The sequence below is a fragment of the Trametes versicolor genome (genome assembly GCF_000271585.1).
Source record: "Trametes versicolor FP-101664 SS1 unplaced genomic scaffold TRAVEscaffold_9, whole genome shotgun sequence".
Lineage (NCBI taxonomy): Eukaryota > Fungi > Basidiomycota > Agaricomycetes > Polyporales > Polyporaceae > Trametes > Trametes versicolor.
The window spans coordinates 63,972-84,461 of record NW_007360329.1 but is presented as its reverse complement, the minus strand read 5'-3'; the positions used below and the strand labels follow the sequence as shown (position 1 = coordinate 84,461).

The 20,490-nt window shown below is 59.5% G+C and overlaps 7 protein-coding genes across 7 annotated transcripts; 5 read left to right on the top strand and 2 right to left on the bottom strand.

The window, feature by feature from the left end:
- Positions 1 to 1,151: 1,151 nt before the first annotated feature.
- Positions 1,152 to 3,451, top strand: TRAVEDRAFT_73350 (delta 9-fatty acid desaturase protein; the record flags this gene model as incomplete). Its single annotated transcript, XM_008043050.1, has 8 exons — positions 1,152 to 1,326; positions 1,379 to 1,390; positions 1,449 to 1,861; positions 1,927 to 2,287; positions 2,348 to 2,523; positions 2,578 to 3,179; positions 3,236 to 3,350; positions 3,408 to 3,451. 6 exons carry the CDS (start codon positions 1,152 to 1,154, stop codon positions 2,689 to 2,691), a joined length of 1,251 nt encoding a protein of 416 aa, XP_008041241.1. The 3' UTR covers positions 2,692 to 3,179; positions 3,236 to 3,350; positions 3,408 to 3,451.
- TRAVEDRAFT_65905 (acyl-CoA dehydrogenase NM domain-like protein) lies at positions 3,404 to 4,945 on the bottom strand (the record flags this gene model as incomplete). The annotated part of the gene is made up of 6 exons (XM_008043049.1): positions 3,404 to 4,254; positions 4,315 to 4,354; positions 4,405 to 4,628; positions 4,681 to 4,736; positions 4,787 to 4,863; positions 4,919 to 4,945. The coding sequence occupies 6 exons, from the start codon at positions 4,943 to 4,945 to the stop codon at positions 3,404 to 3,406; spliced, it is 1,275 nt and encodes a 424-aa protein (XP_008041240.1).
- A 68-nt stretch (positions 4,946 to 5,013) lies between these two features.
- On the top strand, positions 5,014 to 5,856 carry TRAVEDRAFT_49942 (uncharacterized protein; the record flags this gene model as incomplete). Its single annotated transcript, XM_008042858.1, has 5 exons — positions 5,014 to 5,075; positions 5,412 to 5,444; positions 5,503 to 5,670; positions 5,732 to 5,746; positions 5,811 to 5,856. 5 exons carry the CDS (start codon positions 5,014 to 5,016, stop codon positions 5,854 to 5,856), a joined length of 324 nt encoding a protein of 107 aa, XP_008041049.1.
- Positions 5,857 to 6,083: 227 nt separating this feature from the next.
- TRAVEDRAFT_171116 (uncharacterized protein) lies at positions 6,084 to 8,293 on the top strand. The gene is made up of 3 exons (XM_008043048.1): positions 6,084 to 6,602; positions 6,688 to 7,494; positions 7,654 to 8,293. Exons 1-3 carry the CDS (start codon positions 6,226 to 6,228, stop codon positions 8,012 to 8,014), a joined length of 1,545 nt encoding a protein of 514 aa, XP_008041239.1. The 5' UTR covers positions 6,084 to 6,225; the 3' UTR covers positions 8,015 to 8,293.
- An 887-nt stretch (positions 8,294 to 9,180) lies between these two features.
- TRAVEDRAFT_21995 (uncharacterized protein) lies at positions 9,181 to 10,851 on the bottom strand (the record flags this gene model as incomplete). The annotated part of the gene is made up of 2 exons (XM_008042671.1): positions 9,181 to 10,332; positions 10,390 to 10,851. 2 exons carry the CDS (start codon positions 10,849 to 10,851, stop codon positions 9,181 to 9,183), a joined length of 1,614 nt encoding a protein of 537 aa, XP_008040862.1.
- A 2,106-nt stretch (positions 10,852 to 12,957) lies between these two features.
- Positions 12,958 to 14,425, top strand: TRAVEDRAFT_38715 (uncharacterized protein; the record flags this gene model as incomplete). The annotated part of the gene is made up of 6 exons (XM_008042818.1): positions 12,958 to 13,160; positions 13,232 to 13,411; positions 13,476 to 13,530; positions 13,583 to 13,770; positions 13,834 to 14,190; positions 14,353 to 14,425. 6 exons carry the CDS (start codon positions 12,958 to 12,960, stop codon positions 14,423 to 14,425), a joined length of 1,056 nt encoding a protein of 351 aa, XP_008041009.1.
- Positions 14,426 to 17,550: 3,125 nt separating this feature from the next.
- TRAVEDRAFT_59794 (G-alpha-domain-containing protein) lies at positions 17,551 to 20,360 on the top strand. The gene is made up of 15 exons (XM_008043047.1): positions 17,551 to 17,810; positions 17,883 to 17,897; positions 17,956 to 17,976; positions 18,027 to 18,052; positions 18,108 to 18,587; positions 18,650 to 18,765; positions 18,824 to 18,876; positions 18,937 to 19,002; positions 19,061 to 19,126; positions 19,249 to 19,279; positions 19,341 to 19,413; positions 19,478 to 19,658; positions 19,837 to 19,919; positions 19,986 to 20,019; positions 20,073 to 20,360. Exons 1-15 carry the CDS (start codon positions 17,603 to 17,605, stop codon positions 20,126 to 20,128), a joined length of 1,509 nt encoding a protein of 502 aa, XP_008041238.1. The 5' UTR covers positions 17,551 to 17,602; the 3' UTR covers positions 20,129 to 20,360.
- Positions 20,361 to 20,490: the final 130 nt, after the last annotated feature.

Here is a 20,490-nt window from a genome sequence, read left to right as displayed (position 1 = left end):
AAAAGAAGTGACCGACTTGTCGATCCAGAGGTGGACACAGTGTGTTCGTCGCGCTCGACCAACGCACCCCTCAATTCCCGCGCCCCACGGTGACGGTCCCTGGGCAGACCTTTGCATATCCGGTGAGGCAACACTGACGACAGACAGCTGCAACAGTGCATCAATACTAAGCCCGTCCAGGTGCACACACAATCGTACCAGTAAGTAGCCGCCATCTCTACCGCACGACATGATATCGATGGCAACAGGCTTACAGGTTTGAATTGAACGCTTTTGATCAGAGAAATCTCCCGGACCTGAGGCTCCTCCCCATCCCTGTTCCCTCAAAGACTCCATTTTGGAAGGCGCGATCAGTTCTTGCGACCGGATTGGTTGGAGGGTCTACTCCTAGGCCACAGTGCAGCGTATAATGCTGCGAGCCCGGATACGACCAGTGTGAGAGCATGCTGCTATCGCTGCCATCTTTCCGAACCGGAGTACTGACCGCGGTGTACAACAAGCGTCAGACGTCAATGCATTGGAGCTGAGCGTTTTTGCGGCCGCTGTCTTTTCCGCAATGCGGTGTCTGGCGCAACAGCACTTGCACAGAGCCCATCCCGCAAATAGCATCGCGCAAACTCTCGTCTACCGCTTGGTAGGCTGATACGTGGAGCGCATACGATGAACGCCACCACATCCGGCACGACTCTACACTGCAGTGGTCAGTCCATCCGGTCAGCAAGGTTCTGGCGGTAGTGGCGGACCCTGCGTAAATCCCGCACATTGGCAACGACCCTCGCTACCGTGTGCCCAAACCCGCCGCATCGGTACGCGGCGGTGTTCCGCATATAGGCGTCGCGCTCGCTAATGTGCGCGCCCCGCGATGCCCACCGTACCACTTTCGGCTGGCGCCGCGGGCGGGCCCCAGGGACAGTACGACACTCCTCCCGGGTCGTAGGCGCAGCGGATCCGCCCTCGCGCACTGCGAATGATGGTATAGGATGGGTGATACGTTGCGGCAAGCCAGCGTTAACCCTGACACGCATCGGATGATTTGGCTCCTGTCAAACCACAGCGGACGTTGCGTATAAGAGAGCGGGAAGCTGCAGGCGAAGACCCCAGACAAGCTAGATCTCGCGTTCGCCAGGCCGACCACACAACCGAGCGCGACCATGACAGCCTCGTCCACACCTACCGAGCACTTCCCCACTATCCGTGGGGTCAAGTGGCCCAACATGATTTCCATCGTCGTGACCCACATCCTCGCCATCTACGGGGGCCTCTATGTTACACCAAAGCCCAGCACGGCTGTCCTCGCCATTGTACTTTATTTCGTCTCTACTCTCGGTAAGCTTCTATTCGCTTCTCCGTTGCGAGCTGTGTTCTGATGCCCTCCCAGGAATTACAGCAGGTAGGCACCATCTTTTCGCTTCTTATTCCAACCGGTCTATTCACAAGCCTTCTCATAGGTTCCCACCGTCTCTGGTCGCATCGCTCCTTCAAAGCTTCAGCTCCGCTCCGGCTCTTCCTCGTCCTCGCGGGCGGGAGCGCCGTGCAGGGCTCCGCGTACTGGTGGGCGAAGGTGCATCGCTCGCACCACCGTTACATCGACACGGACAAAGACCCGTACAGTGCGCAGCGCGGCTTCCTCTTCACGCACGTCGGCTGGATCGTCTTCTATACCGACGTCGCTCCCGGGGGAGGCGTCGACCTCTCTGACCTCCACAAGGACAAAATTTTGATGTGGCAGCACAACAACCGTGCGCTCGTATGGCTGCTCTGCGGGTACATCCTGCCCACTGTCATCCCGGGCTACTTCTGGGGCGACTGGGCGGGCGGCCTGTTCTACTCGACTGCGCTGCGCCTCACCGCCTGCTACCACGTACGTCCGCCTTTCGCGTTTAACAACTGTGCCGCGCAGTAGCTGAAACACACATGTCTCCACAGAGCGTCTGGTGCATCAACTCGCTCGCACACATGCTCGGACACGCGCCGTTCGACGACAAGCACACGCCGCGCGACCACCTGTTCACCGCGCTCGTGACGATGGGCGAGGGCTACCACAACTTCCACCACCAGTTCCCGATGGACTACCGCAACGCGTTCCGGTGGTACCAGTACGACCCGACGAAGTGGTTTATTGCGGCGTGCGGCGCGCTCGGGCTCGCGAGCAACCTGCGCACGTTCCCGAGCAACGAGGTGCACAAGGGCATGTTCACGATGCGTGCGAAGGAGCTCCGCGCGACGCAGGAGAGCCTCACGTGGCCGACCCCGGTAGAGAAGCTGCCTGTTGTCACTTGGGAGAACTGTGAGTACCTGCCTTCCTTTGCGAGCTAGAGATGAAAATGTGCTGACGCTGGGTGTGCAGTCCAAGAAGAGTCCAAGAAGCGCACACTGCTCCTCGTCTCGGGCTTCATCCACGATGTAACAAGTTTCCTCGAAGAGCACCCTGGTGGGGACAGGCTGCTCACCGCGAACACGGGCAAGGACGTCACCGCGAAGTTCTTCGGCGGCGTGTACGACCACTCGCACGCTGCACACAACGTACGTTTCCCCTCAAATCGTACGTTGTCATCTGCTAACCTCAGGGACCTATAGTTGCTGTCAATGATGCGTGTCGGCATCTTGCAGGGCGGAGTCGAGACCCTAGGGGAGCACGCTGTCCCGCCAGCGCAGAAATACTATGTTAGCGTGCACGAGGAGGCTGATTGAATCTGGAAGAAGTGATATTTACACCGTAGAGCTATATATGTGGTAGATTACATAGGATCCGTTAGTGCACAGACAGCAGCAGGCTAGATAATACTGTTAACATATCAAAGCTTCGCGGGCGGAGCGCGCGTCCCATAAACCAGCTTCAAGTTGAGCTTTGCCCTGCCCTGCGGATCGCCCTGCACACTCGCGATGTCCGCCTCCGTCTTCGTCAGATCTCCCTCGAGCACCCATCGACGAAATGCCTCTATATCCTCCTCGGCAGTGGGTTCACCTGTGGCGTAAGCCCATGTCGCGTGTTCGAGGAGGTACAGCCCGCAAGAAATGGCAGCAAAGTAGGCGAGGACGAGCCGTGGCAGGATTGGGTTTACGGCGCTCTCCTTGAGGAGGCCGGGGAGCTTGCTAACGGCCGCTGAGAGCGTGTCGAGGGCCTTCCAGACCTGTGCTCTGAGCAGAGGCGGTACGGCTGCGATCACATCGTGCGCCCACTAGGAATAGGACATGAGGAAGAGCCGCCATACCCATGGTTGACAGGAGGACGTACCTCAGTAAAGCTGGCGACCGCACCGGGGTCTTTCGTTGTCGCCCGGGTCAAGTCCAAGGCACATACGTTTATGGTGCCTTCCCAGATCTTTTCGACCATCGCATCGCGTATGAGGCTGAACGCATGGATGAGCCACATTCTCGTGCATAGGGATGACACCATGACTACTCACCGACCGATACCAGTTTCCTCCATATACCCCAAGCCGCCCATCGCACCCATCGCCTCCTCCATTCCGCCCGACGCCTTTTGCGCCGCGTACGCCTTGATCGTTGGCGTCAACAGCCTCAGCCGCGCCTCCTCCCCGCTGCTCGCCGTCCCGCACTCGCTCTTCCCGAGTAGCGCAACCGCTCCAAAAACGACATGCACAAGCCCGCGGTATGTCAGCGCGATATCCGCGAGCCCCGCAACGTGCAGCGGTACATCCTTCAATAACGCCTTCCCGCCCTGCACGGCGCGCACGCCCGCATACGCACGGGCGAGCGCGAGACAGCGCTGCAGGCTTCCGACGGAGTGCACTGCGGAGTGCACGCGCGTGACGTTCAGCATCGACGCGATCGTCTTCACCCCAGCGCCTTCAGGCCCGATGAGCCACGCACGCGTGCCGCGCAGCTCGAGCTCCGCGGTGGGCACCCCATGCGTGCCGACCTTGTTCTTGAGGCGGTGGATGAGGACCCCATTGCTAAGTGGGGAGGTGTATGGGGCGATGCGCAGGGGCACGAGGAAGAGTGAGAGGCGGCGGGTGCCGGAGGAGGGGTCGCCGGTGCGCGCGAGCGCGACGGCCATGTGCCCCTCGGCTGCGCTGGAGAACCACTTGAAGCCGTCAAGAATGTACGGCGGGCCGAGGTCGGAGGGGATGCGCCCTGTGGGTGTGGCGTACGTCTCGGTGCGCGAGAGGTCCGACCCGCCAGGGCGCTCCGTCATCCACTGCCCGGACAGGTAGGCCGTGGTGGGGTCGCGGCTCAGGAGCCTTGGAAGCACATCGGACTTCATCGACTCCGTTCCGTAAAGTTCCATCACTGTGTTCGTGCGGGCACGTATGAGTAGAGAATTGCACCGGATACAGCGCGGAACCTTACATCTGGTGGCACCATCCGTCATCCCCATGGGGCACATTATCTGTATATTCTGAGCGAGCGTCATTGTGGTAGCCTTTTTGAGGAACTCACAACATGACCATCGCCGGTTATGATCAATGTCCGCGCGAATTGGAAGGTGCGACTGTGCTCCCCATATTCGCGCTCGTAAGCCACTGCGTTATAGCCTTCCTTGATCGCAAATTCTTCTATCTTTCGCCAACCTTCAGAAGTATGGAGTTGGTCAACGCGCTGTCCGAGCTCATCATACTGGGTAAGGGTGGCGGGTTGCACGAGTGGTGCAAGGGGGCGAATATCTGTGATGCAGGGCGTGAAGATGAGCCTTGCAGCATACGAGAAAGGGCATACCTTCTGTCAACACATCTCCGAGGCGTATGAGATCCGTTTCGAGCGTGTTGCGAACACTTTGTCGGCCGTAAGTCAAATTCATGTGAGGGGGGCGCCACACACTCACGTTTCAGGTAAGAGGCGTTTCAAAAGACCCGGTAAGATTGGGTCCGCTGTGTACGGGTGCTCGGTGGGATACGGAGGCTACGCGGCGTGAGTTAGTAAGATGAATGCGAGATCCTACAAGTGAGCGACAGACCTGCTGAAAGCCTTCGTCTATGCGCATGTTACTGTTTTTCTGTGCAAACTAGTACGAAGAAGGCAAAATGTAAGGTCTTGAGAGCGCGGGGCACCATGTCAACTGCTGCGGTTTATATCCTGCCGGGCACGGACGGGTTTGGCATGAATCACCGCCCGTAGGACCCTGCAAGGAAACCCTGGATGATAACTCTCATGCGCACACAGTTCGCGGGCGGTGGGCGGTAACCCGCATATTCCGGCTCCGGAACGACCTGGATGCGCCATAATGGTGGCACGATGATATATTGAGGCGTCGGCGCGTATTAATGACAATGTAGAGGTACTTCTGGGGAGACTACATAACTAGAGGGCTGTGATGCGCGAGGGTAAGCAGAGAGGTCGATATCGGAAGATGTGGAGGAGAACGAGGAGGAGGTCGGGGACAAGCGCCGGGAAGAGTGCGGCGGGAATTCCCGGCGGTGCACTTTTGGGCGTGCTCACGTCTCCGCCAGCGGCCACGACCATCTCATCCTCGCCATGTCTTAGTACGCGCTTTCCTCGCTCCTGCTGTCTGGATAGACCTGAACGAAGTGCATTTGACAGCGTTATCCTCGGCCGTGCCATCAAAAACGAGTACCTTGCCCTCGGCACCATCTTTGGCACGGTAGGGGCGACCCTGCTCGCCACCGGTGGCAAGAAGGAGCCCGCCCCCGCTGCGAAGCCTACGCTTCAGCAGATCAAGGAGACTGTGAAGGTCAACGCGAGCTCGAGGTACGTCTTGTTGAAGTTCATGGTGTCGTGCAGCATGCTGACCCGCGTGTCATGTGTGCAGCGAGGAGGAGGACTTGTACGTGCCCACACAATTTCCAAGCAACTTGAACGGACTGTCGACAACTAACCAGGATGAGCAGCATCAAGAACTTCATTGCAGAGGCGGAGAAGGAGTCCAAGCACTGAGCCTGTCGTTTCTGTCGCGCTGTAGAGGAATAGATACTTTGCCTCCGCACCCGCTGCATATTCATCGTCTGATCCCAAGCTCTGCGTGCAATGTCATACGCTCTGCGTTGTCCCAAACATATCGAGGCGGACACGTCCGACGCTGACCGAGTGAGCCGTTGCTGCGCGCGGCGCGTAAAGAGATGATGAAGTTCGTTGCGAGAGCTCGGCTAGGGCCGTAGCCGCTGCTGTTTCCACCGGGCCAGGCTTGTCCGTTCCTCAACACTCTCTTCCTCCTTCGCCGCTCTACGCTACAGCCTACTCAGTATTCCGACTTGCACGCTCACGACGCCGACGCCGTTACCCTCTTTACAAACGCCTAATGTCCCGATGAGTCCTGCTGCGCCCGACAGTCCTTCCGTCTCCGCCGGTCCCCGTCCGCTCCAGCTCGTCGACGGGAACGTGCAATCTTCTACGCTTCCTTCGTGTCCTTCGCCTACCACCTCTGGGCTGTCTACTCCGCCGCCCAGCGCGCGCAAATTTCACCCGCGCAGACAGTCGTCCATTACATATTACCCTAGTGATCACACTCCTTCATGGGACCTGCGGTCACCAACCACCCCGTCAGGCTCGTTCCTCAAGCGTAGCTCTTCCTTCAACCAAGGGTCTTCCGACAAGCTTGCGCTCAAGCGGAATAGGCGGAGCTTACCTGCGTCGGACGTCTTGGCGGGTGCACAAGCAGAGCGTCCATTGACCCTCACCGAGAAGTACGTGCCAATCGTCCGTGTCGCCACCAACGTACGACCCGTGGCGTATTCCCGTCAACTAACGCGTCTTATCTCTCGCTACTAGACATGCAGACCTCTTGCAGTTCATTGCACAGAAGGAGTCCAAGTGCCTCGAATTGCGCTCTCAGCTCGCCGTCCACGAAGCGGAACTCGCGCAGCTGAAGCGCAAATGGGAACGCATAGTCAGCCGGGGGATGGATCGCGCATACTCCCAGCCTTCCCAGTCGGGCTCGGCCTCAAGCTCGCTACTCTCCGGGGCGATGAAGGAGGGCGTACAGGGTGTCGGCCGACTGCTGGCGTCCGGCCTCAGCGAGCCTGCGCCCAAGGCTGAATCTTCGAACCCAGTCCCTGCCCCGCGCCCGCCTACGCTCGCCCTCCGCACGAGCCGCATACAAGGCCATGTGAACACGCAGAGCATATCCTCCGTCGCGACGTCCGCCACGTCGCTCACCAGCTCGAGCGTGCGCCTTTCGCAGTCCTCCGCCTCCTCGCTCGCGTTCGACGAGGACGAGGAGCCCGACGCTCTAGTGAACCTGAAGCGCACCTCGATCAGCGTCGACGGCGGCACGGGCATCGAGAGCCCCGTTGAAATCTCGCCCTCGAGCGCGATCAAGGCCGCGAAGCTGCATCGGCGCAAGAGCCGCGAGGCGCCGCCTCCGCCGCCGTACACGTCCGCCGCGCTGTCCCCGCAGGAGGACTACAAGAAGACGATCAAGCGGTCGAGCCTACACATCTCATCTACGTCGGGCGTGCCTCCCGCCGCGTCCATACCCGGTCTGGGCCCGCTCGCGTCGCCGCGTGCGTCCGCGTGGATGGGCAGCGTGGGGACGAGCGTCGGGAAGAAGTGGGAGGAGCTGCAGAAGGGCGAGACGTGAGTGTTATTTTCTGGTCTTCTGCCTTCTTCTTTAATACGCGCGAGGGCGTTTCTCGCACGCGCACTCCCTCCTCTTCTCCGCCGCTATTCCCGTGCGGCTGCATTTACCGCATATCGACCACCGAGGTGCCCGTGCTGATTCTTGCACGCGCATAGGTTCTCGAAAGGCCAGAAGCGCGCCTCTCTCCTCATCTCGGACGTGTCCAGCTCGATCTTCGCTGCCCTCGCCTCCCCGTCCGCGACCTCGACCTCGCACCCCGTCCCCTCCTCCTTCTCGATCACCTCAAACCCCTTCGCGGCGACGCTCTCCCCGCTCTCCACCTCCCCGCAGCCGTCCTCCCCGAGCGCACCGTCGCTGCTCGACGACGACGACGCGGGCGACGGCCTCGGCAGCGTGCTCGTCCCCGACACCAAGGGCCCCGTGCGCACCCCCGCGGGCGCCCCCGCCCCGGTGCCCGCGCCCGCGCCGAAGCAGAACCGGAGTCTGTTGGACGACGACGACGAGTGGAACTGGTAGCATTTCAACTGCACCCTGCCGCGGGGCCAGGCGTTCCTGTAGCGCATGCGGGCGTGCGGCGGCCTGTGTTGTGTACATACATATGTGTACCCGCACGTCGCGCAGGGTGCAGGGGCGTGGGGACAGTGCGGCTCGTACTATAGCTACGTAGTTTAGTCTGGATAGGAGTACTTGTGGATGTCTGTTTTCGTGTCTGCGGTACCGGTGGAATACATGCTATCACTAATGGCTGCCTTGCGTTCGTGGATGGTATCCGCAAGCAGCTTGCAATAGTTGGAGACTTCATATGGATCGTCACGCGAGTTTATGCAGCTGAGGGTATGTATTGTCTTGGGACCATACTACCACCGAGTGCCAAATTATCTACATAAAACCCGAGAGCAAAGAAAATCGTAGCTATGCTGGAAGGTATCATGAAGTGTGACAAAGAAAATGGACGTAGCTGTATCGTACTGGGAGAGACTATCAAAAGCGGGTATCGTAAGAAGCCGTAGGTTGTGTTTCCCAGCGCAGACAAATCCGCACTGAGGTTTACTGATCTCCAGCTGGGAGTATTCGTGAGACAAGAGGTAGGATATATGCGTGTTCAAAGAAACCAGAGAAGACCAGCCCGGACAAAGCTAAGGCTGGAGTGCTGTTCCGCCTCCGTGTTAGGGAGGCGAAGACCGGACGGCGCCGCGGCGCCCGGTATCGACAACTTGCCTGGAGGGCTCCCAGAGGAGGTTCCACCAGAGCAGTCGTCGGATCGTTGAATAGTCGCTGGCAGTGGCGGAGCTGCCAGGGGAGTCGACCACTTGGAAGGGAGGGTATGGCGGGAGTGATGGAGGACGGAGTATCGCAAGTTTGGGTTGGTTGGTCATCGAGAGTGTTGACGTGCGTGGAGACCAAGAAGAGCGAAGAGTAGAAAGAGGAGACGAGAAGAGCGAGGGCCAAGGAGAGATAGTAGAGAGAGCCGAGTGCGCTATAGCCAAGATGGAGGGGAGCCTGGATCCCGGAGCCGGAGGAACGAAGACGAGAACGTAGAAAGCAAGCCCGATGTAGAGGAGAGCGAAGAGCATACCCGCAGCGGCTGGAAGGGTGCCCGGAACCCGATGCCTAGAGGGCCCCGTATCCCCCCTGAGTGCCAGAGGGGCGGCGAGAACGGCACGACAGATCGTGACTGTGAATCAGACAGCATAGACGACGACAGCGTGGCGCTCGTGTACGGCGACCTCGTTGTTGATGGACTCGTCGGCATCGGCACCGTCGAGGTAGTCGTCGAAGTAGTCGTAGCGGTAGTCGTCCATGATGTCGCAGAGCTTGCCGTGCGCGCTGTCACTCTCGAGGCTCGCGAGGGAAACGGACGAGTCGAATGCGTCGATGAGGTGTGCAAGGCGTTCAGGCCGCCCCTTGTCGTGGTCATCGCCGTCAGAGGGTGCGCTGGCGGCGATAGCGACGTAGGCATCGGCGTAGGGGTCGTCGTCCGGGCTAGCAGGGGCAGTAGGGAGAGCCACGTCGGCGGCGAGAGAGGCCTCGAGAACGCTGGACATGCTCGAGTAGCCTGCGAAGCCGAGCGACCCAAGGGGCCCGTGAGTCGCGTCATCGCCAGAGGAACCAGAGGTAGCGGAGGTGTTGTGAAAGTCTTGAAAGTCCAACTGAGGTCGAAGTTGCAAACCCAAGCCGACCCCAACCACGCCAGTCCCAGTGACTTGAGCGGTGCCCACGGTGCCAGACGTACCCCGAAGAACCCTAGGACCAGTCCCGCACCCGTGCACAACCTGATAGCCCACGGCGGTCGCTTGAGTAGCGGAAGACGGATTCTGCTGGCCTTCGATGACATTGTTAACAACCTGTGCTTGAACCATCATGCGTCGCTCCCTGAGCTTGCTGAACCGCCCCGTGGGTGCCGCCAGAGCGAAGGTCTTCCCCGAGAAGTTCGATACGTTCCTCATCACCGGCTTCGCCTCCTCACGCGGCGCATGGAATGAGGGAGACGGCACCTGCAGATACGCGCGGACCGAGAACGACGGGCTCGCCGGGAAGAAAAAGCTGACCGGGGAGGACAGGGTCGGCGTCATGGGCGGGGGCGTGTCGAGCTCGGATACCGTAGAGTCATCTGAGTAGGTGCTGGAGGGGGTGTCGGGGACGACCTCGTCGCAGGAAATGACGATCTGCGGAACGACGATGGGGGCTGAGGGCGTGTAGAGCGTCCATTCGCGCTTGGACTGCTCGTTGATCTGGGCAAGGTGAGGGCGGATCCATTCCGGGACGTACTGCGGGGAGTTGTTGTCGGCGGCAGCCTCGACGTCGACGATGCGCCTCGACTTCCTGTTCCCAGACTGCGGGCGGGGAAGGGGTTTACAAACGCAAGCAATGAAAGAAAGATAGAGGCTAACCTTGTCGTTATCCACAGCGGGCCAGGTGAGCTGGCCGAGAACCTTGCAAAGGACAGAATCCCGGAGACGCGACGAAGGAGCAACAGCCAGCGCAGGAGGAGGGAGCTCCAGAGATTGCTTGCCCAGAGTAGGGGACCCAGAGGCTGACCAGGAGCGAGCCAACACAGCAAGCGGCGGGAACGTCAGGAAGCGCGGGCTGTTCTTGCCGCCATCGGTGCCGTCGGGGGTGCAAGCCTGTCGCTCGAGGTCGACCATGACCGGGGTGGAAGTCCGAGACTGAGTGCGGCGAGCGTAAGGCTTGACCTGAGTGCGACGACGGTAGCAGCCAACGAGAGCGGCGGTTCCAGAGCAGAAGAGCACGAAGACGAGAGCGATGCAGATGACGATAACGGCCTCCAGGTTGGAGGGTTGCGGAGAGTGCTCGTTGGCTGCGACATAGCTAGAGTAAGAAGCCGGGGCCATGGTGCTTGACTGAGGCTTGGCGGCTTAAGGGATGGTCTTGGATGGTTTTCTGCTGGAGGTGGTGGTGCGAGGAAGAGCGGGGCAAGAGGCTGGAAGATCGAGCTGGAGGGCTTAAAGAGAAATTCAGATCCTGTCCGGGAGGACTGCATCTCGCTGCAGAGGCCAGTCAGCCTCCGTCAGCCTTGGTGAGGTGGGTCAACCTTGCAGCGTACTTGGGGCGATGGTCGTATACTTGAACAAAGCAAAACATCAGCTGAATGGAGTTTGCACGCGTGCGTGAGCGCATCCGTGTGTTTCCCCCGCGATTGTGCAGCTGGCAGCCTTCTGCCGCAGTGGCAAGAATATCCATCACTGGGGAGTAAACATCGATGACATTCTGATCCGGCCTATCTTCAGGCGACACTGACCATGCGGGAGCACCTTGGCGAGAGCGACACGATAGGTCGTATATAGCCGCATTTTGAAAGTAGGGGTATGCTATGCAGAGGGCGTCGTATATTGCCGTATGTCGCCGTGATCGTCCAGTTGTCTCCAGTAGAGATGCTACGGCTCCACCCCGAGAGGTTCGGAGATGGCGTGCCTTGCGCCCTGAGGCGTTGTCCAGGTCGCAACAAATATGCGTAGATATTGCGAGGGACAAAACTGCGTTACTCGATTGTGACGAACATTGTGTACTGACCATGTCTGGCGGACTCTTCTCCGCTCGCCCATTTCGGTACTCCACAGTAGTTGGCTGCAAGCATACTAACCTGTGGTAGCGGTCAAAGCCTTTGCAATTGACCGTCGGGAAGCTAGAAAAAGAGCGAACTCGTCAGCGATACTGGCATTTTTAACGGGTGTAAAGACGTAGCACAATGCATGTGCGCAGCTCAGCTTTCCGTTCTTTGCCTGACGCCCTGAGCGGTTCCGTGCCCCCGCCTGAGAGCGAGGAGGAACCTGAACAGAACGCCAGACAAGGGTCTCACAGAGGCGTGCCCCTCAAGAGGTTTCTTGTTGACATCACATAGACGTAAAATGAAGGCTGTGCAGAGCTCACCATCGCCGTTGAGCCAGGGCTGCAGATAGATGATCACCTCCGCGAAGTCCATAGAACGCAGTGGCGGCGACCGCGGACGAGCTATAAAGGATGGTATCGCAGAGCGCGTAGAAGAGCATCTCAAATGAAGCGACTATCTGCTGGATGTGACATTTGCTGTTCCAAGAAGACAATGTTGCTAGGGAGGGCGTTGGCAGATAGGTGAAAGAAAGCGAGAAGTTCATATCCGCTGACGGCGTGCGAGCACTTCTCTGCGTCACAGCTTGATTATGGGCATGCCGGCGATAGATAGGCTCCAGGTGTCGACATAGTGAGCTCCTCGACGGTCGTGCAAGCAGCGAATATGCGTATTTTGCGGACTGTGGACGAGGTGGTGGTGGATGGACGAGAGTTGCTGTCGAGATGATGGCGCGTCGGGAAACGAATGAGCGGGCATTTCGCGGGAGGATTGATGGGGTCACGCTGTGACACACCGACACCGGCGTCACGCGGTTCAGGAATCGCAGCCGTCGGACACCGCGTCTCTTGATCGCGCACGAGCGGTTCGCTCTGATCTCGAAGTTCATTCGACTGCCTCCCGCTCAGGGCAAGGGAACAGCGCCTTCAGCCTGTTGCCGTCATGCAACCACTCGTACGTATAAAGCGTGGGGTCCTGTGCCCCCCGCACCGTCGGTTGGTCCAGACTCACTTCCTTCCCCGCTTCTCCGAGCGAGTCGCTCCTCCCCTTCTTCGGGGCTTCTGCCTCGGCCTCTGCAGGCCTTCATTAGCACCCCTACATCTGCGCAGGCCGCATAGCCGTTCCTTTACTCATGGCTGTGAATTTTACGACTTCTGCTCAGCTTGAAGCCGGCCCCAAACTGGAGACAGGTCACTATGGACCCAGTGAAGTCGCTGGTGTTGCGGTATGAATCCATATATTATTTGGCTGGTGCGATGAGACATATGCTAAAATTACGACAGGCTCTAGTCGTCGCGGGCGCGATCTCCCTCTTGGCCGTGGCTCCAGCTTTGGTGGTAAGTGTCATTATGAAATGCGTCGAGAGCCCGGTTGACCCCCGACCCCGTAGATGATGGGATGGCACCGCCGTACCCTCAATCTGCGCAACACGCGGATCCTCCCCTTCTTCGTGTCACTCCTCATTGCCAATATTTTGCAAGCGATTGGGACTCTCATCAACGGCAAGTGGGCGGTAGACGGCATCGTCGTCGATGGCCCGCTCTGCCACGCCCAGGGCGGCATCAAGCAGGCTGGAAACGTTGGCATGGCTCTCTGGTGCGCTCAACTTGACTATATGCTATCTGCTGATTATCCAACGTTACTGACCGTGCCTTGTTCACCCGCAGGTCTTTTACGCTTTCACTACACGTCTTTATGTTGCTGTTCTTCCGCGTCGCTTTGACGAAGACACTCTCGTGGATGCTGCTCTTCACTGGCTGGTATCTGGTCGCTTTCATCGTTATCATTGGTCCCTCTGCAGTCGAAAGGCCCGAACGAGGACCATATTTTGGACCGACCGGCTACTGGTCAGTTCATACACTTGTCCCTCGCTTCTATCGGTCTCAATGCTCATCTGTTTTACACGATCAGGTGCTGGATTACATCGGGATACCCGCACCAGCAGTTCTACTTCGAGTATTTCTTGGTATGATATTTTTTCGGAGCTCCAGCGGAGCGCGCGGCTCACCGCTGTTTAGGAGTTCTTGTCCGCAGGACTATCGTTCTTCCTTTATGCCGCAGTCCTGCTTCGCGTACGTGGAAATCTTGTGAAGACTAGCGGCCGCTGGTGTCTGCGCTTCGTCCCTCACGGCGAGCGGTGGGTGCTCGCAATCAGGCGGGACGCCGTCGACGGCTACATGATGCACGTCGTTGCGCGCATGGTCTGGTGAGTTCAAGGCCACCTGCACTTTGCATTCTCTTGATAATATATGCTGATGTACCTGTTTAGGTACCCCGTGGCGTATACCATTCTTCTCCTACCAGTGACAATCGCCCGCTTCGTAATGTTCAGCGGGCGTAACGTGCCCTTCGGAGCGACTATATTCGCAGACTTCGTCTTCAACCTCCAGGGCGTCGCAAACGTGATCCTTTTGCTCGCGACGCGCCGGCTTCTACCAGACACTGAGACACTCCCGATTTTCTCCCCACGCAAGCGTGTGAGTGTATCCTCGCCCGAAGCGTTCGGCATCACGCCGTTCGTGCTCCCACCGCCGGAGGTGGCGATATCGGCGAACGTGGCTAGGGCGCCCGCGGGCGCAGAGCTTGGCTGGAAGCCCGAGGACGACGAGATGGCGACGAGGCCGATGTCGATGTCTACTATCGGGAGCATTAACTCACGGACCCTATTATTCCACGATCGGCGTTGAACTCTACTTCTGCCGCGCCTGTACGCTTCCTGTTCTAGGTGAGAGAACCAGTGCCGTAATCTTCAAGAAGTGATTGCTAAAATGTTGGCCCGGCTTTCCAGATATATATTCCTGTATCCTACTTGTATTCACGGGACACTGGTGGACTCGTGCCTCTTCCTCTTTGGTTCTTGATGACGACAATTGACTGATGTTGTATTATACGCTAGACGAAACATACCCGGACTCTGTTATTTTAGATTCATGTGCTTTCAGATCTTCCATTTTGAAATCCGCTGCTTTACGTGTCGCGCGCGGGAGTCGTGTACGCCGCCTTCGGTGCTCTCGGCACAGCCCGGGGCGTGGTTTCAGCTGGCTACTTCGTGGCTACTGCACCTCGTGCATCTGCCTTCTCCGTAGGCGAACACGCCCACCGTGATACAAGCCTATGCGGTAGGGAGACGTAGCGGACAGCGAAGACGCGTAGCCGGCAGGCGACGACGAGGACGCCGACGCCAGTGCGATAGGTACGCGATCACGTGCGCGCGTCGAGCTCGATGCGCCGTCCGCGAACGCGTTACGCTCGGGATCGATGCTCGGAGCCGTGACGCCACGCTTCACACCCACCTTCACGGTTCCCTGTCGCCGAAATCTCGCTGTCCTTCCTTCACGAACCTTCCGGCCCCCATCACAGTCTCCTATCCTGTCTCGTTCTGACGCTCTTCCGATTCCCTATCCGATCGAAGTACTTCACGTTTCTTCGGCTCCATTTCGTTCTGCTCGATTCTACCACTACCATAGCTCCCCTCTCGCATCCGGGCTCATGACTCCGATTTGTTCAGTTTACTAATAGGTTATATAGTCTTCCCAGTCGTGAGGTTAGCTGGCGACGGAGAGACGCAGCGCGATCACCCGCGCTGGCCCGGGGGCAGCGAGCACACGTCAATAGGTGACGCGTCGGACAGTCCCCGTCCCGATCGAGCAAACCTTCACGATTGACTTGTGGCGCTGACGGAAAGGAGATTGGTTCGGTTCCAGTCTCAAAACCGCGACCATTTCCATGTCGAAAAGGTACGTCGGTTTTGGTGCTCGAACATGTATAAAACGGCGACGTCCTGCCTTCGAACGGACAAGTCCCCCCCTCCCCCCTGAACTTCAGCGCGCGCACTAGCATCGTCCGTCTCCTCCGCAGCAGTCATCAGCTATCGCCTTGAGTTCCCCCCATTTCTGGCTCATCGACTCTACCCGAACCGCTCCGATTAGGCTCCGCCAACTGAGTATGCTTCCCCGCCCGTCTGTTTCTGATACTTTGTCCCCGCCGCGCTCTAACAGTAACCCTCGGCCGAGGCAACATCACAACAACCAATGGCATCTCTCGACTTTCCACCGTGACCTCAACTCATTTTACTCCACCACACCTGGACCATGAGACCTGCATCCGGGCATCCGATATCATTGGCGCGCGTTCTCTTTGCACAGACGCGTGACAAAAATCATGTGCGGTGACTGATCGCGTTTTCTCTTCCTCTGAGCGGAGCCAGAACGTCGCCGCCCATCGTCTCCCAACGCCTTCCCGCATCGAAGCTGCGCTCCAAGTGCGCTGATAGAACCTCGCACTCAATTGAGCATGCCCACCGCACCACGCCGGTGGGATCCGCACATTTACCTGGGCGCAAGCGAACCTTCGCAACACCCCCAGGGCGAACTCTGTCGTATCCCCGGGCACATCCCCACGAAGATGCGTTTCCTACTCGGCGGTACCCAGCTGCCGCGCGCAATGCCATGATGTCCAGGTGCGATCGCCCATCTTCCGCGGGCAAAGTTCCGCTGACGTCGCTTGCGCCCTTTGCATGCGTGCCTGTGAGAACGCGTCGGTAATCCTCCTGCTCGCCCGGAGGCTGGCAGCTGGATGCAACCGTGGCCCAGACACGCGCAGGGGGCTGGCAGGTCTGCGCTAATCACGTCGGTCGGGCCACCCATTGAGCGGGATCAGAGAGAGCCGCTCCCATGTTGCTGGGTTCGTCGGCGGCTGCTTATCTACAATGGCAAGTTATCATCGACCTCCCCACGATCCATTCAACCGCGTCGAAATGCGCAATGAATGCCCCAGCCCGGTCGGTCGCGTACGTACAGCACCCAACTTTCGTACGCTGCGAAGACGGGCCGTGTATCTGCCCCTGGAGACGACGAGACGTCTCGCTTGCCTTGGGAACAGGCCGACCCAAGGAGGCAGTCGCATTGAATGAACCCGATTTGCCCTGGGGAAGACGCCCCCAGCTCCCGCCGCCCACGTCAGAACGCTTCTCGCGGAACCCTGTCCGGACGCACGTCGGATTTTGAAGGTGTTCTCCCAGGCGCCCCTGCCGCCCCGTGTGCGCTACGCCGACCTAGTCCCAGCTCGCAGCGCGTTGAACCAGCCAAGGAAGGCCCATCGTTCGCCAGGTATTACTTCGGCACTCTTATGTGACGGGCCCGGGGCAGGTCGACGGATGCCGGCCGGGAAGAAGTGCGCTGCGGGGCAGGCGCCGCCGCCGAGGCCTCCCATTGCGGACGTGCTTCCTCCAATCTAGCCGCAGCGGGCGACCTGCTTCTGCAAAAATTTGGTTAGCCACAGGCCCCGGCCGGTACGCGGTACGTCTTACGGCACAGGCCGTCTTCCAGGCGTCGTTCTGGTGGTGTCCGCCCTCCTTGCCCCTTTGCGTAATGTGTCTTCTGGCCCGGGGCTGCTGGCGGGGGCCCAGGGCGCCTGCGCTGCCGGCGCCGGGCTGTGCCAGCAAAATGAAAAATAGTGTTCCGCGTCGAGGGCCGCGTCCTGGTCCATCTGCTGGATGCGCGCGGGGAGCATCTCCGCCGATCGCGCTGCATCAGAGGGAGGGAGAGAGGTGCTGCCGAACCGCCGCCGGGAAGAAAAGCTGGAGAAGAACCGGACGCCCGGCGCCGCGGAGGCATATGTCGTCCGGGGAATTCGCCGGCGTCCATCGAAAGGAGTGGTGTCTTTCCCCCGAGCAACAAGCACTGGCCCCGCGCGGGAAGGCCTCTGGACCACATAGCGTCCGGAGTCTACCATCACGCTGGCGGGGCGGGCTAAGCGAGCGCGGGTGATTAATTTGCGCATCGGAGGGCGTTTGCATGGCAAGATGTGATGTCGATGCAATATTCAATATTTCCTCGAATCGCTTGCCAAGTTGCACGGGGGCGTGCATGACCTGCGGTCCCCATGCACGCGCTCCGCTCAGCCGTCCGAGTCTGCCTTGTTCTTTAAAAGTGCGCCCCGCTGCCGACTGCCCTGCTTCTCTTCCTCCCTCTCCCGTCCCCGCCTCCCCATCCCCTCTCCCCGCCTGTCCCAGGGACGCCGGAGCGTGCACAGCGAAGATGCCAGCGAAGAGCAAGATCGTGACGGAGGGCGACCCCCTCGCGTGGGTGATGGCGCCCCCGCCAAACGAGAGCGAGGAGCAGCGCGCGGGGCGGCTCGCGGCGGAGGCGGAGGCGAAGAGGATCTCGGACGCGATCGACGACGAGCTGCAGCGACAGGCAAAGCAGGAAAAGCGCGGTCCGAAGCCCGTCAAGATCCTCCTCCTTGGTGCGTGCAGCTGTCTGAGTGTGCGCCACGGGCGCGGTGATGCGCGCGGACGCTGATTTCCAGTGATTGCAGGTCAGAGTGAATCAGGTATGCGTCCATTGCAGGCTGCGGTCACCGTGCATAGGTGCTGACGTGCGCGCGCAAGGCAAATCGACCACGCTGAAGAGTGAGTGATGTTCACTGACAGTGTGGCGAGCATTGTTGACTGTGCTACAGACTTCCAGCTCATGAACACACCCAAGGTAGATGGATCCTGAGTATACATCAATGCGCCCGCGCTGACCCGCGCGCCTCCAGGCGTTCCGCGCCGAACGCGCATCGTGGCGCGCAGTCGTGCAGCTCAACGTTGTACGCTCCATCCGCGTCATCCTCGATGCGATGGCCGAAGCGCAGGCGTACCACGCCACGACGTACAGCGGCCCAAACACGCCCATACGCACGCACGCCCCCGACCTCTTCCAGTCGCCCTCGAGCTCGTACGCCTCACTGGGCCGCCCGCCGCCACCACTTACCGCCGAGCACCTGAAGCTCAAGCTGCGCCTCGCGCCGCTCGTGCAGGTCGAGGAGACGCTCGTGCGCAAGCTCACGCAGGCGGGCTCGGGCGAGATGGAGGCGACGCAGCTGCAGATGCTCGGGGGGAATGCGTCGCATGCGGACCGCGCCCGCGCGCTTGATCGCGAGGTCGCGGTGAACAGTCAGTTTGCGTGGAAGGGCGTGTTCCACAAAATGATCGGGCGCAGCAGCATGGATAGCGAGGCGGACTTCAACGACCCGGACGTGAGTGCGCGAGCAGTAGGAGAGGTGCGGCGATGCTCACGCTGGTATTGGGTATGTTGCAGGACCCGGGTCGCATCCTGTGCGCATGCGCGGAAGACATGGTTACGCTGTGGAACGACCCCCTCATCAAGTCCCTGTTGCGCTCGCAGGGCACCCGCCTCGAGGACATGCCAGGATTGTGCGTTGCCCGCTGCGGTTGCCATAAGATTGGTCTGATGTCCGTTTGGCCGTCGCAGCTTCCTGGACTCCCTGGAGCGGGTCACGCACCCGAAGTATGTTCCCTCAGATGGTAAGCATTCGGTGGTTACGAAATGATGCATTGAGAGCGAGCTGCTCACGCGCTCCCCAGAGGACATACTTCGCGCACGGCTCAAGACGCTCGGAGTGTCGGAGCACCGATTTACGATCCGGGAAGGTCAGCTCCTGCTCGCCGTTCACTCCGCTCTCCCGGTGCCCGCGACTCATCTGCATAGGACTCACAGGCGGCATTTCACGCGACCTCCGAATATATGACGTGGGAGGGCACCGATCACTAGTGCGTCTTCTCGCCGCTATTGCGCGCTACAGCTGATTTACCGGCTTCTGGCCCTCCTGCAGAGAGGTGCGTTAATTAATGAGCGTGGCAGGCGCACAATGTCATAGTGAACATCGCACCTTCTAGCCGCATGGGCGCCGTTCTTTGACGACATGAAGTGAGCGAGAAGGGTTCTCCATTATGAAGGCCGACGCTCACCGACATCCGTCCCTGCGCAGCTCCATCCTCTTCCTTGCCCCGCTAAGCGGTTTCGACCAGGTGCTTGCGGAGGACGAGAGCGTGAACCGCCTGGTATGTCCCATCGACCCTCCTCCGCTATCCGCCATTCACACGCGCACGTCACTCCGCCCCGCAGGAAGACTCGGTGCTGCTGTGGAAGTCGATCTGCTCGAACCCGCTGCTGGGCAAGACAAACCTGATCCTCTTCCTGAACAAGATCGACATCTTCCGCGCGAAGCTGCGCGCGGGCATCCAGTTCGGCCAGTACATCATCTCGTACGGCAACCGCCCGAACGACTACGAGAACACGTCCGCATGTGAGTCCAGAGCCGCCTGGTTGCTGCACCGCCCGCCTGTCGTCTGCACCCGGACCCGCTACGTATCCCCAGAGGGCGACTTGTTGGGGGAGTGGGCCCTGCGCTGGGGGCGCGGGCGCGGGCGTGCTAGGGGTGCGGCGGAGAAAGGAGCGTGGGCTGACCGGGCGTGTGTTGTCAGATATGCGCCGAAAGTTCGGCCAGATCCACCGAGAGTACTCGCCGCAGGCACGGACGTTCTACTGCCACTTCACGTCGGTCACGGTGCGTTGCATCACAGCACTCAGATAGGCTTATTTGCGGGCGGAGCTGACGCGGCTGCCGCCACAGGATACGAAGTCGACGTCGACAGTCCTAGTGAACAGTGAGTGCATGTCAGCTTGCAGCATACCGAAAGGGGCTCACCTCCGTGCGCAGTCCAAGAGTCCATTCTCAGTGCCAACCTGAAGAGCATCAGTCTGACCGGGGACTGAACGCCCTCTGCGCCCTAAGACCCAAGATACCTTATCCCGACAAAATCGTGCATATATGCTCGCTTGACGTTATGCTCTGCGGCGGCACGTCGGGCTGGCACGCCGGGTCGTTCGCTAATGGACTTTGCTGTTAACATGTTTCGCTGCGTGCATCCGGTCCCGCTGCTCCATACTGTTGTACTATACCATCATTCCACATACCACTGTGGATATGCTTTGCAATGCTACGCCGTACGCTTAATTTTCTGCGATCCTGGCTATTTCGTGTGTCAAGTTTGGAAGGTGCGTACTCTTGCATTCTTATGTTGGGCAAGAACGATGTTTCAACGCGATATATATAGTAGAAACACCTGCGGGATGTA